The 12,672-nt window shown below is 44.8% G+C and overlaps 1 protein-coding gene across 5 annotated transcripts in view; it reads right to left on the minus strand.

The window, feature by feature from the left end:
• Positions 1 to 12,672, minus strand: part of SERAC1 (serine active site containing 1) — a 311,524-nt gene that overhangs the window by 202,121 nt on the left and 96,731 nt on the right. For all 5 annotated transcript variants that reach the window (XM_069234574.1, XM_069234575.1, XM_069234577.1 and 2 more), the window contains one exon: positions 11,237 to 11,358. In XM_069234574.1, coding sequence (XP_069090675.1) covers positions 11,237 to 11,358 — 122 coding nt within the window. The remainder of the gene's footprint in view (positions 1 to 11,236; positions 11,359 to 12,672) is intronic.

The following is a 12,672-nucleotide window of genomic DNA, read 5'->3' on the forward strand; positions in this document are numbered from 1 at the left end:
GTTCTATCCTTTATGGAGCTCAGCTCTGGGGACATTGGGATTCAGCAGCCCTAACAGTAGCGAAAAATCGATTCTTGTGCCAAATGTTGAACCTCCCCGTTAGCACCCCCTACTCCCCCTTAGGCTTAAGACAGGGTTGAGGCTAATCTCTGGAGGGAAAGGCATCAGACCAATCCTTTATTGGAGGAGGATATGGGACACTCCCAAGCTTTTTTCTAAGCGCCTGGTGTTGGAAGATATCTTGGGCCTCTCTGGGTTCAGTGATATACCATGGATCAAGTACGTAAGGGAAACCCTCACAAAGTCAGGCAATGGGATTCTGTGGGATGAACCCTCATCAGCCCCGTCTATTAGTAGGATAACCATCAGGGGAAATTACGGCCAGTATCGGCAAAGCCTACTACAGGCACAACCCTCCTCTGGGCCCTTGAATGATGACTTCCGCAGGGTAAAAAATGCTTTCTGGGTGGAACCGTTCATGGATGAGATTGAACGTGCGGTTCACAAAAACTCTAGTTTCAATTCCGCTAAGGCACACTATCCCTCTCTTCCTTTACTTATAGGTGGGCTCAGACTGGTGACCACGGCAGGCGGGCTTCCCCCTCCTGTGGGGATACCAAGAACCAGAGGAACGCGCTCTGTTCTGTCTAGCTTACTTGAAGGGGAGAAGGAGGTGGATAGTTCCATTGTGCCAGAATTTCGGATTTAGGAAGTACATTGAGGCACTCAGAGTACTGAAATACGAGGCAAAATATGGTCTTTGCAGGTTCACAATATTTGCAATCAATGAAGAGGATTAGGCAAAAGATGTGCCAGTTTAACACCCCCTCAGTTTCCCAAGAAGTTGGCTGCCCTAACTGATCCTGGTCTTAAGGGAGCTTATGTATTTTACTGCCTTGGGATACAATGCTAATACATGTTAATCTTTTAAATTTTTAATGTGACTTTAGAAAGGACTGTGTGTACTGTTTCTTTACTACATCCTCTATTGATGGCAAGCACTGTCAGACCTCTCAGAGCACTTGCACTTTATTGCACTGGGCAGAAAAGCCATTGCATATATATTTCCTGTTTCACCAATTTGCTTATGATTGCATTAGCTGTACTGTTTTATTCAAATTTTATTGATGGTAATTTATTATACGATTATTTGTTTGCAACAAACTTTCTCAATTTGTTTGCTTTGATGCCAACTGTTGATGTATTCTTATGAGTTTTATCCTGTTTGTTTTTTTATATGTTCTTTTAATGGCCTGCAGCTGAAATAAAGATTATTATGCTTACGCTAATAATTTGTTTACATGTCTGGATGGATTTGTAAAAGAGTTGCCCCCTTTTTAATCCCATTAATGGGCTAACCTATTGCTGTCAAGATGTTTCGAGCATGTAAAAAGAATTAGCTCAAAACTGCAGGTTTTACAGTCCACCCTAAGCACTTATCACACAGGCTGCAGTAACCAGTAACCCAGCTTCAGAACTCCGCCACATCCGAGAATTCCATCATGACCTGTATACTTCTCAGTGTCTAGTACTAAAAAAACAAAGAGTATTCCTTTGTCTGCTCTATTTTATATATCTATTTGTGTAGAAAATTATCACATTTTATTGGTAATGCTATCTTGAGGAATATTGGGGGACTTCCCAAATGTAAGCTGAGCTTTGATATGCTGCATGCCTTACTGAGGATATCAATAAATCACATACATTCAGCAAGCCCTGCAGTGGTTACTGAGGGTGGCACATATCAATATTGAATTGGAATATCTAACATGCATGGTTCAATCAACCTTGTTACGTGGCAGCAAAGACTACAATTGCTGTTAGCTTCAGGATAACTCATTAAATCACTGGGGCACCTGGTCAGGCTCTGCATTAAAAGAGTCGAAATTTCAAATCAGACTATTTCCCTTGCTGTCCCCAATTAAAGAAACTTCTTTCCAAAATCTTTACATCTGCCTCCCTCTTCTGTTTTTTTTTTTCCAGACATATTGGGGGGTCATTACGACCCCGGCGGTTGGTGTAATAGTGGAGGTATTACCGCAAACAGGCTGGCGGTACATACCTCCTGTATTATGACATTGGCAAGTTAATACACTAACTGCCATGGCGGTAACGACTGCCGGGCTGGAGACTACAGTCTATAGCCCGGCGGCCGTCTCTAGGCCGCCTATGGCATTTTGACCCCGCCCACCGCCATGGTTTCCATGGTTTCTGTACCGCCACGGAAACCATGGCGGTAAGCACTATCAGTGCCAGGGAATTTGCTCCCTGGCACTGATAGGGTCTCCTCGCCCCCCTCCCCAGAGTCATCCCCCACCCTCCCCCTCCCACCTCCCAATATATACACGCACATACATACACACACGCAAACACACAGTCACCCACGCATCCATACATTCATACACACTCACAGCAACACTCACGAACATACATCCAGGCACACACACAATCACATGGCACAACATGCACATACACACACACCCACTCATGCACACACACATTAAACACGCATTACACACGCATGCACGCATTCAAACACAGTCACACACACCCCCACGCACGCACAATATCCCCCACCCTCCCTCTCCTGTCAGAGAACCCGACTTACAGTACTTGCAGTGGGTCCTCCGGAAGGAGATAGGGTGCAGGTGGTGTTTTGCTGACGTGGCGCTGCTGCTGGCAACAGTGCCATCGTACTGCCGTCCGCCGCCATGACCGTAGCCGGAATTCCGACAGCCTTCTGGCAGAATTCTGGCTCCTGTCATATTTCCATGGACGGTCAGTAGTCACGGCAACGGTATGCTGGCGGCCGTCACCATGGCGGTAGGCGGCATTTGCCGCCAACGTCATAATGATGCCCTTAGTTTTTTTATTTCGAAGTTTTGTTTAGCATGTACAAGACAAAAGCACGTCAGAGCACTTTACATAGTAACAATTTCAAATATAGATAAGAGAAGTACAATTCCACCTAATGTTGGTACAAAGATCAACAAATTACATGGCTCTGTCCTTGGATACGATGCACCCTCTTTGCTGCCAGTCTATGATCATACACATATTATGCTAGTAAAAGATATGCTATAGTAATACAGATTTTCCCTACTGAAACTTAATTGGAGAAAAATAGTAAGGGCCACCCTTATGGTTGTCAGATAGCATGACATCTACACTTAAATAATAACAGGAGCCCTTTAAATTTGAACTACCGCGTTCCCGCCCTGCGGGAAGCGCGGCACCAAGAAGGGAGGCGGAGGCGGCATTTCTGAAGAGGCGGGAGCCCTTTAACTCGATCACAAGGGCAGGAGCCCTTTAAATTTTAACTACCGCGTTCCCGCCCTGCGGGAAGCGCGGCACCAAGAAGGGAGGTGGGGGCGGCATTTCTGAAGGGGCAGGAGCCCTTTAACTCAATCACAAGGGCAGGAGCCCTTTAAATTTGAACTACCGCGTTCCCGCCCTGCGGGAAGCGCAGCACCAAGAAGGGAGGCGGAGGCGGCATTTCTGAAGGGGCAGGAGCCCTTTAACTCGATCACAAGGGCAGGAGCCCTTTAAATTTAAACTACTGCGTTCCCGCCCGCGGGACGGGCCCAGGCAAAGCCCGGGCCCGTCTTGCGCCCGTCATCGCCAGGAGGAGCCTGGGCTGGGCCACCCCCCTAAAGTTTTGTTTGTTTTGCTATTTGGACATGGTCTAGAGGTTTCAAGAATCTCGTTTGTTAAGTCTGACTAGTTTTATTTGTTCATAAGCTTTATCCGGCATTAAAGGGGCTAGTGGAGCAAGTCTTTATTACCCATTGTTCCTAGGGGCTTCTTTTCTCCCCGATATTATTCGGACTCGATAGTAGGAAATCAGGGCTGGGCCATTTTTTTTTCAGAAGTATTTGAATTTATTAATTGGAAAGACGATATGGGGAAGAGGAAGGCCGATGATGTATCAGTACCCCACTCTCGGGTTAAAAAACCCAAAAAACGTTCTGTTGGGAAAGTGGAGGGATGTTCTACCACAAATCTACAGCAATTCAAAACAATTGATTCATTGTTTGAAGAGGTTGAGGCAATACTGAGGAGTCCCTCTGTTTCTGGCCCTTCTATACTGGACATCATTCCTTCAAAAAAGATTCCTGACCTCTTTAAGAAAAAAACACAGATGCATAGAGTAGAGGTCAAGGCGGATCTACACCCTCCACCTCACTCCCAGGGTGTAATTCCTTCACTTTTGGAGACTTTACCATCTTTGGTGGAAACAAATGGATGTTTACCTGCAGAAGGTGCACCTCTTTCGAGGTGCACGTCTCCGCCTCTTATTACCATTCCTTGTTCTAACAGGTTTTCGGTTTTATCCTCTAATTCTGTAAGTCCTGGATATTTACAAACCTTATTCGTAGAAGGAACTGACAAAGACTCCCTGGATAGGAAGATGGGCAACAACGAAGCTTCTCAGTTAGCTATCATTTCTCAGAAATTAGATGATGTTAAGTGTCTGCTGGTATCTTTGACGAACAAAATTTCTGGACTTTATGATCAAAAGTCTGGTTGTAATTGCATTATGCCGTTTGAGTCTGTTCCTTCCTCTGATTCACTGCCGGAAACCAAAAAACCTAGTTTCTTTACTTCAGGTGACAATTCAACATCTCTTTCTACACACAATATTGTTGGGGGAAGTCATGGCAGCTCCCCAGGGCATGGCAGGTCTGTCTGTCAGACCATGTCTACCACCAATGAGCGAGTTCCAAAATTAGGCGCAAACAAGTGTGGATCCACCTCTGGTAGGGGGGACAAAGGTATTCCCTGTTTTAAAATTTCTCAGTTAAACTCAGGTGGAATGCCTTCTGCAGCAAGTTGTCGTGCTAGTCCCCGTTCAGCTACACACCCTGACAATTTGAAATTTTTACAGACCCGTGATTTTAAGGGAAGGTCAAGAAGGAGAAGGGAAGATGCCATTATATATTTGACTAGGGTGCCAAAGCTACCTCAGGGCAATAGAGAGTCGAGTGACTCTCTAACTAATAAAGTCATTCATTGGATACGCTCCCAGAGGAACTGTCTCTCTGTTATCAGGTCTGATATATGCAAGGTCCATAGATATAATCAGTTAGGGTCGGAATTTGATTATATTTCGATTCTTTTTAATGACAGTAGTCTAGTCAATGATCTCCTGGCCTTCGACACACGGACAGGTACATTAAGCTCTGGTAGGAAATCGAACCTTAGACTTAGTAGTCAGCCGCCTGGGGTTTTGTCATGCAGAGGATGCTGTACATCTGGAACTATTGTACCTGGGGTTATTCCTTCTTTAGACAACTCTTTAACATCTAAATCTGAGAACCCTTCCCCCTTACTTTCTGAACTGGACTGACTGATTGCCCCCTGCACAGTACTTCCTAAAACAGTAAACAATGAGTGTCAATTTACAGGGACTCCATCTACTGCCCCTCTATTGAGAACTAAGTTAATATCTACGCCTCCCAAAATCAATATTATATCTTGGAATGTTGCAGGAATTAAGTTAAAGTTGGGTGACCCGGAATGGGTAAGCCTTGTTAATAAACAAGATATCTGTCTTTTTCAGGAAACTTGGACTGCAGAACAGATACCCATTCAAGGCTTTACCACCTATTTTTCTGCTGCCTAACCTGCTTTTGGTGGCTTTGGAAGACAGATAGGAGGGTTAATGATTTTATTGAACAACAAGCTAGAATGTGACCACTCTATGATAAAGTTTAATTCCTATGATCTGCTGGGTGTGCAACTTCACATTCCGACCTGGATTAAGGATGATAGTTCTGAATACTTATGCAAGATCCGTTCCCCGTGGGTCAGAATCAATTGTTCTCACCCAGCTGACGGAATATATAGAGCTTTTGGACTCTTCTGATTTTCTGATTATAGCTGGTGACTTTAATTGCTCCTTTGTGTTGGACAACACCATCAGAAATCTGACTACTGAGGAGGACGAATATTGGGGTATTCCCCAATCCAAGGAAATGGCGTCTCTGTCAGCTTCCCGTGTTGCATCTCAATTGTCTTCCCTTTGTCTGAAATATGGCCTGAGAGAATGCAATGGCCGCACTAAATCAGATCCTGAGCGAGCTATTACTTTCAAGCGAGGGCTTTCCTTCAGTACTATTGATTATATTCTGGTGGACATTAGGCTATGGTCAAGCTCACTGGACATGTAAATATTACCCCGCCTGGATAGTGATCATAATCCCTTGTGCTTTGTACTGACCAACCATGCATTTTTAAGAGTCCAGCACACAACGATCACTAATGTCCCACTCCCTTACCTGAATCATAGACGCTCTCGGGTCTGTTGGCCGAAGGTCGAATCCAACCCGTGCTTGATTAGGGAAATATATTCATCATTTTTAAAGCTTTTTGTAGATTACGAGGCACAAGAAGTCTCTGCTATTCCTATTATGGTTATCCACAATAAATTGGTGGATTCCCTACAGGGTATCTTCTATAGGGAAATCCCTTCTAAACCTAGACCTGTTGAGATCCCTCGTAGGGATTGGTACAATCAGGATTGTGTGCGAGCAAGATCTAATCTAAACGAGGCTGTAAAAAACTCTACCCAAGAGGTTGTTAAAGAGGCCCGACGTAGGTATGTCAATGCCCTGAAACAAGCAAAAAAAAAAGACTGGGATAATGAGATATGGCAGAAGCTGCTTGAAGCAGTCAAACATCAAGATGATAGTTCCTTTTGGCGGCTGTTGACCTCTAGCTCGAAAAGGGATAATGATGATATTGGCATGTATATTCAGCCCGAAAGATGGGTGTCCTATTTTTCTGGAATTTATGCTCTGCCTGCACTGCAAGCTCTGGAGGTCCCTGGATATGATGAGTGTTGGGCTGTCACCAAGACTTCAACTGAGAGCATTGTTTTTACCTTAGCCGAAACAACAGCTGCAATTAATTCTCTGAGGCCAGCTAAAGCTCCTGGTCCAGATAAAATTCCAGGGGACCTGTTTAAATCAGAACCAAAGATATGGGCATGGTACATTAACTTATTGTCTAATGCCATAGCAGCTGGTAGCCCTATTCCAGATTCTTGGCGTGGTGCAGAAATAATTCCGATTCACAAAAAGGATGATGTAGGTTCACCTGCAAATTATCGACCAATCAGCCTTATCGACATCCTTCAGAAGATGTTTGCTAAGCAAGTCTTGGATAGGCTTACTGATTGGATTCAGGATAATCAAATTCTATCCCCCTTACAGGCCGGTTTTCGGCCTAAAACTAACACCATGGACCAAGTCTTCAGGCTGTCATTATTATTTTGGAAGTATGTCACCCTATCTAAGCAAAAACTCTATGTTGCTTTTGTAGATTTAAGATCCGCATTCGACTTTGTCCCAAGAGAGAAACTATGGGGAGTATTAAACAAAATCGGTATCCCAGGAAACTTAGTGCATTTAATTCAAAGGTTACATGAAAAAACATTTGCACAAGTTAGATGGGGCAATCGGGGGGAACTCACCGACAAAATAGATATTAGGAGAGGAGTGCGCCAGGGCTGTGTTATTGCCCCAACTCTATTCACATTGTTTATTAACGAGGTGGTGCAAGTCGTTACCAACTGCCAAAATGATGCTCCATCCTTGAATAACCACAAAATTCCAATTTTGCTATTTGCTGACGAATCCCTCCTGATTTCCAGAACTCCTATGGGTCTCCAGGTACTTGTGGATAAGTTTAGTTTGTTTTGTGATGACTATGGACCTGAACTTAATCAGAGCAAAACTAAACTTATGACCCTGGGCTGTGGCCCCACTAAAAGATATTCAATTCTCTATAATGGAACCCCCCTAGGCATGGTAAGCTCCATAGATTATTTGGGGGTGAGAATTAGCAACAATCTGCATTGGGGGGCCCAAAATCGATAAAAGTTTAGCTCTTTTGGCTCAGAGATCTGGGGCTATTCTACGCTTCCACAAGTCTACCTCTGAGAGAGTGATTACTCCAACCATTAAAATCTACCGAGCTAAGGCACAGAGTGCTGCGGTCTATGGGGCAGAAATCTGGGGGTCCTCGAACACTGGCAAGTTGGCAGTGGGGGAAAACAACTTTGTAAGGTCAACTTTGTCTTCTCCTCGTAATACCCCACTGCTGCCAATGTTCTGGGACCTTGGCCTGTCATGCATCTCAGATGTAATTGCCCTACGACCATTGCTTTTCTGGGTCCGTGTATGGACCACCCCTGAGCTATCCACATATAAGGAGTCTATTCAAGACATTCTAGATAGACCAAATGTTCTTACCATTCCTTGGTTTAATCACATCTCAAAATGGTTTTATAGATTGGGTCTTAGTGAGTTTTGGAGCCATCCAGAAAGTATAAGGAAGGATCAGAAGAACCATTTGAAAAATGTTTACTGGATATATGTCAGGGAAAACTACCTGATGTGCTCAACACACGGCAGATTGACCTCACAATTTTTTGACTTCAAATGGTATCCGTATCTGGAACCATTTATGGATACAATTCTTGATCCATTAAGTAAGAGTTTATATATTCAGTTCAGATATGGTTGCCTGCCTCTTAAATCTTATGGTAGTACACGGAGTCTGATTACAAGATCTGATACCTGTCCTAGTTGTAATCACACTTCTGAATCTATTGTACATTTTATGTTTACATGCCCTGCATATATGACTGCGCGACGGAAGTGGTTACGACCTGTGTGTAGAAATATGGGGATAAGACACTGTGGGCCTGATTCTGACCCTGGCGGTAAAAACCGCCAGGGCCGTGGTCCGCTGGAGCACCGCCAACAGGCTGGCGGTGCTCCTTTGGGCATTCTGACCGCGGCGGTACAGCCGCGGCCAGAAACAGAAAGTCGGCGGTGTACCGCCGACTTTCCGCTGCCCAGGGGAATCCTCCATGGCGGCGCAGCTTGCTGCGCCGCCATGGGGATTCCGACCCCCATACCGCCATCCTGTTCCTGGCGGTTTCGGCCGCCAGGAACAGGATGGCGGTATGGGGTGTCGTGGGGCACCTGGGGGCCCCTGCAGTGCCCATGCCAATGGCATGGGCACTGCAGGGGCCCCTGTAAGAGGGCCCCACTTAGAATTTCAGTGTCTGCTTAGCAGACACTGAAATCCGCGACGGGTGCTAATGCACCCGTCGCACCCCTTCCACTCCGCCGGCTCCATTCGGAGCCGGCATCCTCGTGGAAGGGTGTTTCCCGCTGGGCTGGCGGGCGGCCTTTTGGCGGTCGCCCGCCAGCCCAGTGGGAAACCCAGAATGACCGCCGCGGTCTTTTGACCGCGGTACGGTCTTCTGGCGGCTCCCGCCACCCGCCAAGCTTGGAATCACCCCCAGAATGGCTGCCTTGAGGATCATGATGAGGGATACTTCCCTCTCTTTATCTTGTGCGGTTAGCAAGTATATTGTAGATGCTTGGCATATTCGTCTCAGTACCCTGGGGAAAAAATGATGATGAGGAACAAATTATTTTAGCTGCTAAATTTTAACTATGCACCTAAGACTGAAAATAATGTTTAATTTAAATGACAGATATTAGGGGGTCAGGCGCATTCTTGATGGAATGCAATTTTATGTGTTTTAAGGTTGAACATATGTTATTCTATTTTATTCTTATTCCTTGTTTTAACTAAACTTCTTTTTCTTTTTTTATTCAATTGTTGGTTGTTTGCTTTTATGGTTGAAAGTAACCGAATAAAGCTATGTGAAAGAAGAACATGGTTTGGAAGGGACACTGGTAAAACACGGTTTTCACTTCAATTTTAGAAGTATTGTACGATAGCAGTGTCTTAATATAAGGCGGGATGGAATTCCAAGATCAGGGAGTTCTTACTGAGAAGGAAGCTTCTTTTTTTGTTTGCTTCATGGCAGAGATTTTGGAAAGGAGACTGTAAGTGCTCATAAAAAAGCAATGACCTCTTTATATCTGCAATTTCTGAGTTAGATAGATTAGGGTACATGCCTAAAGTGCGCTGTGCATGATGCATGCTAGTTTTAAAATACATCTTAGTCCTGCAGGAGGCAACTTCAGCCATCAGTAAGATGTGGTCAAACTTTCTTTAACCTGTCACTAGCCTAGCCAAGGCATACAAGACTACCCAGAGAGGCAAGGTGATTTGTGGGGTCCCATAGTAGGAGGGTATTCTATAATCTAATCTTGAAAGTTCTTGTGACTGAACTATTTAGTTAAAGTCAGTGTCAAGAATGACCTGGTTAATGACTGAGCCACCTTGTCCATAGAGTTAATGCATGATTGTGGGTTTAGGTGCTTTAATGTCCATTCCCAGAGACATGGCATGACATACAATGTTCAGAAAGCTGTCAAGCATTCCTTTTTTCCTGACTCAAATATGTACAGAAATACAGCAGTTCACAGGAATACTTAGTCAGAATTGGTTTAAGTGGAATTTTAGCTTCAAATGGTGACAAATCATCCAAATCTGGATCTCACTGGGGACTTCCAATAGCCTATTAAAGTCTTCTGGGTAGCAGATGTTTATGGACAGCTGAGCGCCATCATCGTAACAATGGTAAGAGATGTTTGTGGGGCACAGAATCGACGCCAGTAGTTCCCTTTATATGGTGAATGTCAAAGGTGCACACCAATGCTTGGGCTGAACCTTGGTGTCCAACCAGAGAATGTGGTGGTGTTGGTCCTTTCTCCCAGACACCATAGCGGCACCTTAATGTATGACCATAGGTTGAGCACAGAACCCTCACCACCCCTTCCTTGGTCTGTCTGGAACCAGCAAGCAATGAAGTGGTGGCTTCTCAATCTTGGCCACTAGTCAAGAACCTAGATGTTCTTACGTGTAAGCAACTCAGCAAAGGCATGGGGCACAAAGGCTGCAGCCGGACACAGTAGAGAATAAAAGCAGAAGCAACCCCAGTACCCCTGAACCTGCTGTCTTTTCCCAGACTACGAAGCCCATGAGAGAGCCTCCAAACTAGGGAGAGCCTCAAAGTTAGGCTCAGGCTCACTGCCAGTCGCAAAATGATTGGGAAAAGGTTAAGTAAACAAGAGCTTCCCCATCTTGCTGGCATCCTTGCAGCCATTCAGGCCATTGGAAGGTTTGGAGGAGACAGAGGGCCAAGAATCCTGATGCTTCCCCTAAACTCATGGGAGCAGGAAGAGGAGGTGTGGGAAAGGGGCAAGACATATGGAACTAACGGTGAGACAAAGGCTCCCCATGTTATATACAAGTCCTCTGTAGGGACCTATATAGCCTGACTGGTTATGTATTTACTTACATCATCAACTTTTGGCAGTTGAGGTGGTGGTAGGAAAAAGCGATGGTCGACATCTTTACTTCGAGCCAATCCGATGGTAGTTCTCATATCACAGGCCTGTGCTACTGTCCTGTACTGATAATCTGCAGAAGTAATTTAAAGTTAATGGAATAATAACTGAGAAAAACTCTTTAGAGTCAAGAAATATTTTAAATGGCATATGCAGTCTTACAAACCCAGATCTAGGCGCACAGTACATGTTTTACTAATATTGTCTAGCCCAATTTCTAATATCAAGAAACAAATAAATGACAGATTTTAATCAGACAGGAATTATTTCTGAAAGGTCCCCTACAAAACAGGGGTGAAGGGAAGAGACAAGGGGTGAGAAGAAATGATATTTTTTATTTATATTTTTTCCTTATAAATGGCAAAGCAGACAAAAAAAAAACGGTTCCGGACTGGAAAGATTTTCCAAGTTATTTATTTTGTGGCTGCTACATATGCTTCCTCTCAGGTTTCTCGTGGAAGTTAACTGTGGACATATGCTATGAAAAAGGCATTTAAGATTAAGAGAGTGGGTTCTGAAATAAGGTTGGAGGTTTCTTCTGTTTTTAGTGCTCAATGGATGACCATAAAGATAAGCCCTTCGGAAGGACCAGTGCACTGAAAGTGGTCTTTCTAGTGTGCCGTGCCCCATTGAACAGTTTATTATCTGTAGCTGTGGCTGCTAATCAGACATGTTCACCACATTTCAGCAGCAGTCCATCTCTGTTCATTTTTAAAAGCAAAGGTGTGCATCGCTTCTTAGGTTTACATGGCACCATTAGGGTATCCCGGCGCTGGCAGGTCCCAGAGGCTTATTCGAACAGCCAGGTCTTGAGGGCCATTTGAAATCCCGGAAGTAAGATGATGGTCCAGGGATGCGTGGGGAGGCTGTTCCAGGTTTTTGCTGCAATTTGAAAGAAGTACCCTCCACTTCTACTTCGGTAGATGCGGGAGTATGGGCAAGTGAAAGGGAGGCAGAGCATAGTCTTCTCAATGGTTGATGGAAGTTCAGGTGATGGTTAATGTACGCGGGTCCTTGGTTGTGTAGAGCCTTGTGTGTGTGGATCAGCTGCTTGAATCCACATCTTTTCAGTACGGGGAGCCAGTGGAATCGCCTCAGGTGGAGTGTGTTGTGGGTTCGTCTGGAAGGCCGAAGATTGAGTATGGCTACAGCGTTCTGTATGGTATGAAGTCTCTGTATGAGATGTGCAGTGATTCCTACGTAGAAGGCATTGCTGTAGTCCAGTCAGCTGGTGATGAGAGCCTGTGTCATGGTGCGTCTCCTGTGTAGGGTGCCCACATCAAGATCTTACGTAGCATGCGAAAAATGAGAAAGAAGGCAGAGGAGACTGCAGTGATCTTGGATTTAATGGTGAGCTTATTGTCAACCATGATTCTGAGGTTTCTGC

The sequence above is a fragment of the Pleurodeles waltl genome, chromosome 5 (genome assembly GCF_031143425.1).
Source record: "Pleurodeles waltl isolate 20211129_DDA chromosome 5, aPleWal1.hap1.20221129, whole genome shotgun sequence".
NCBI classification, from domain to species: domain Eukaryota; kingdom Metazoa; phylum Chordata; class Amphibia; order Caudata; family Salamandridae; genus Pleurodeles; species Pleurodeles waltl.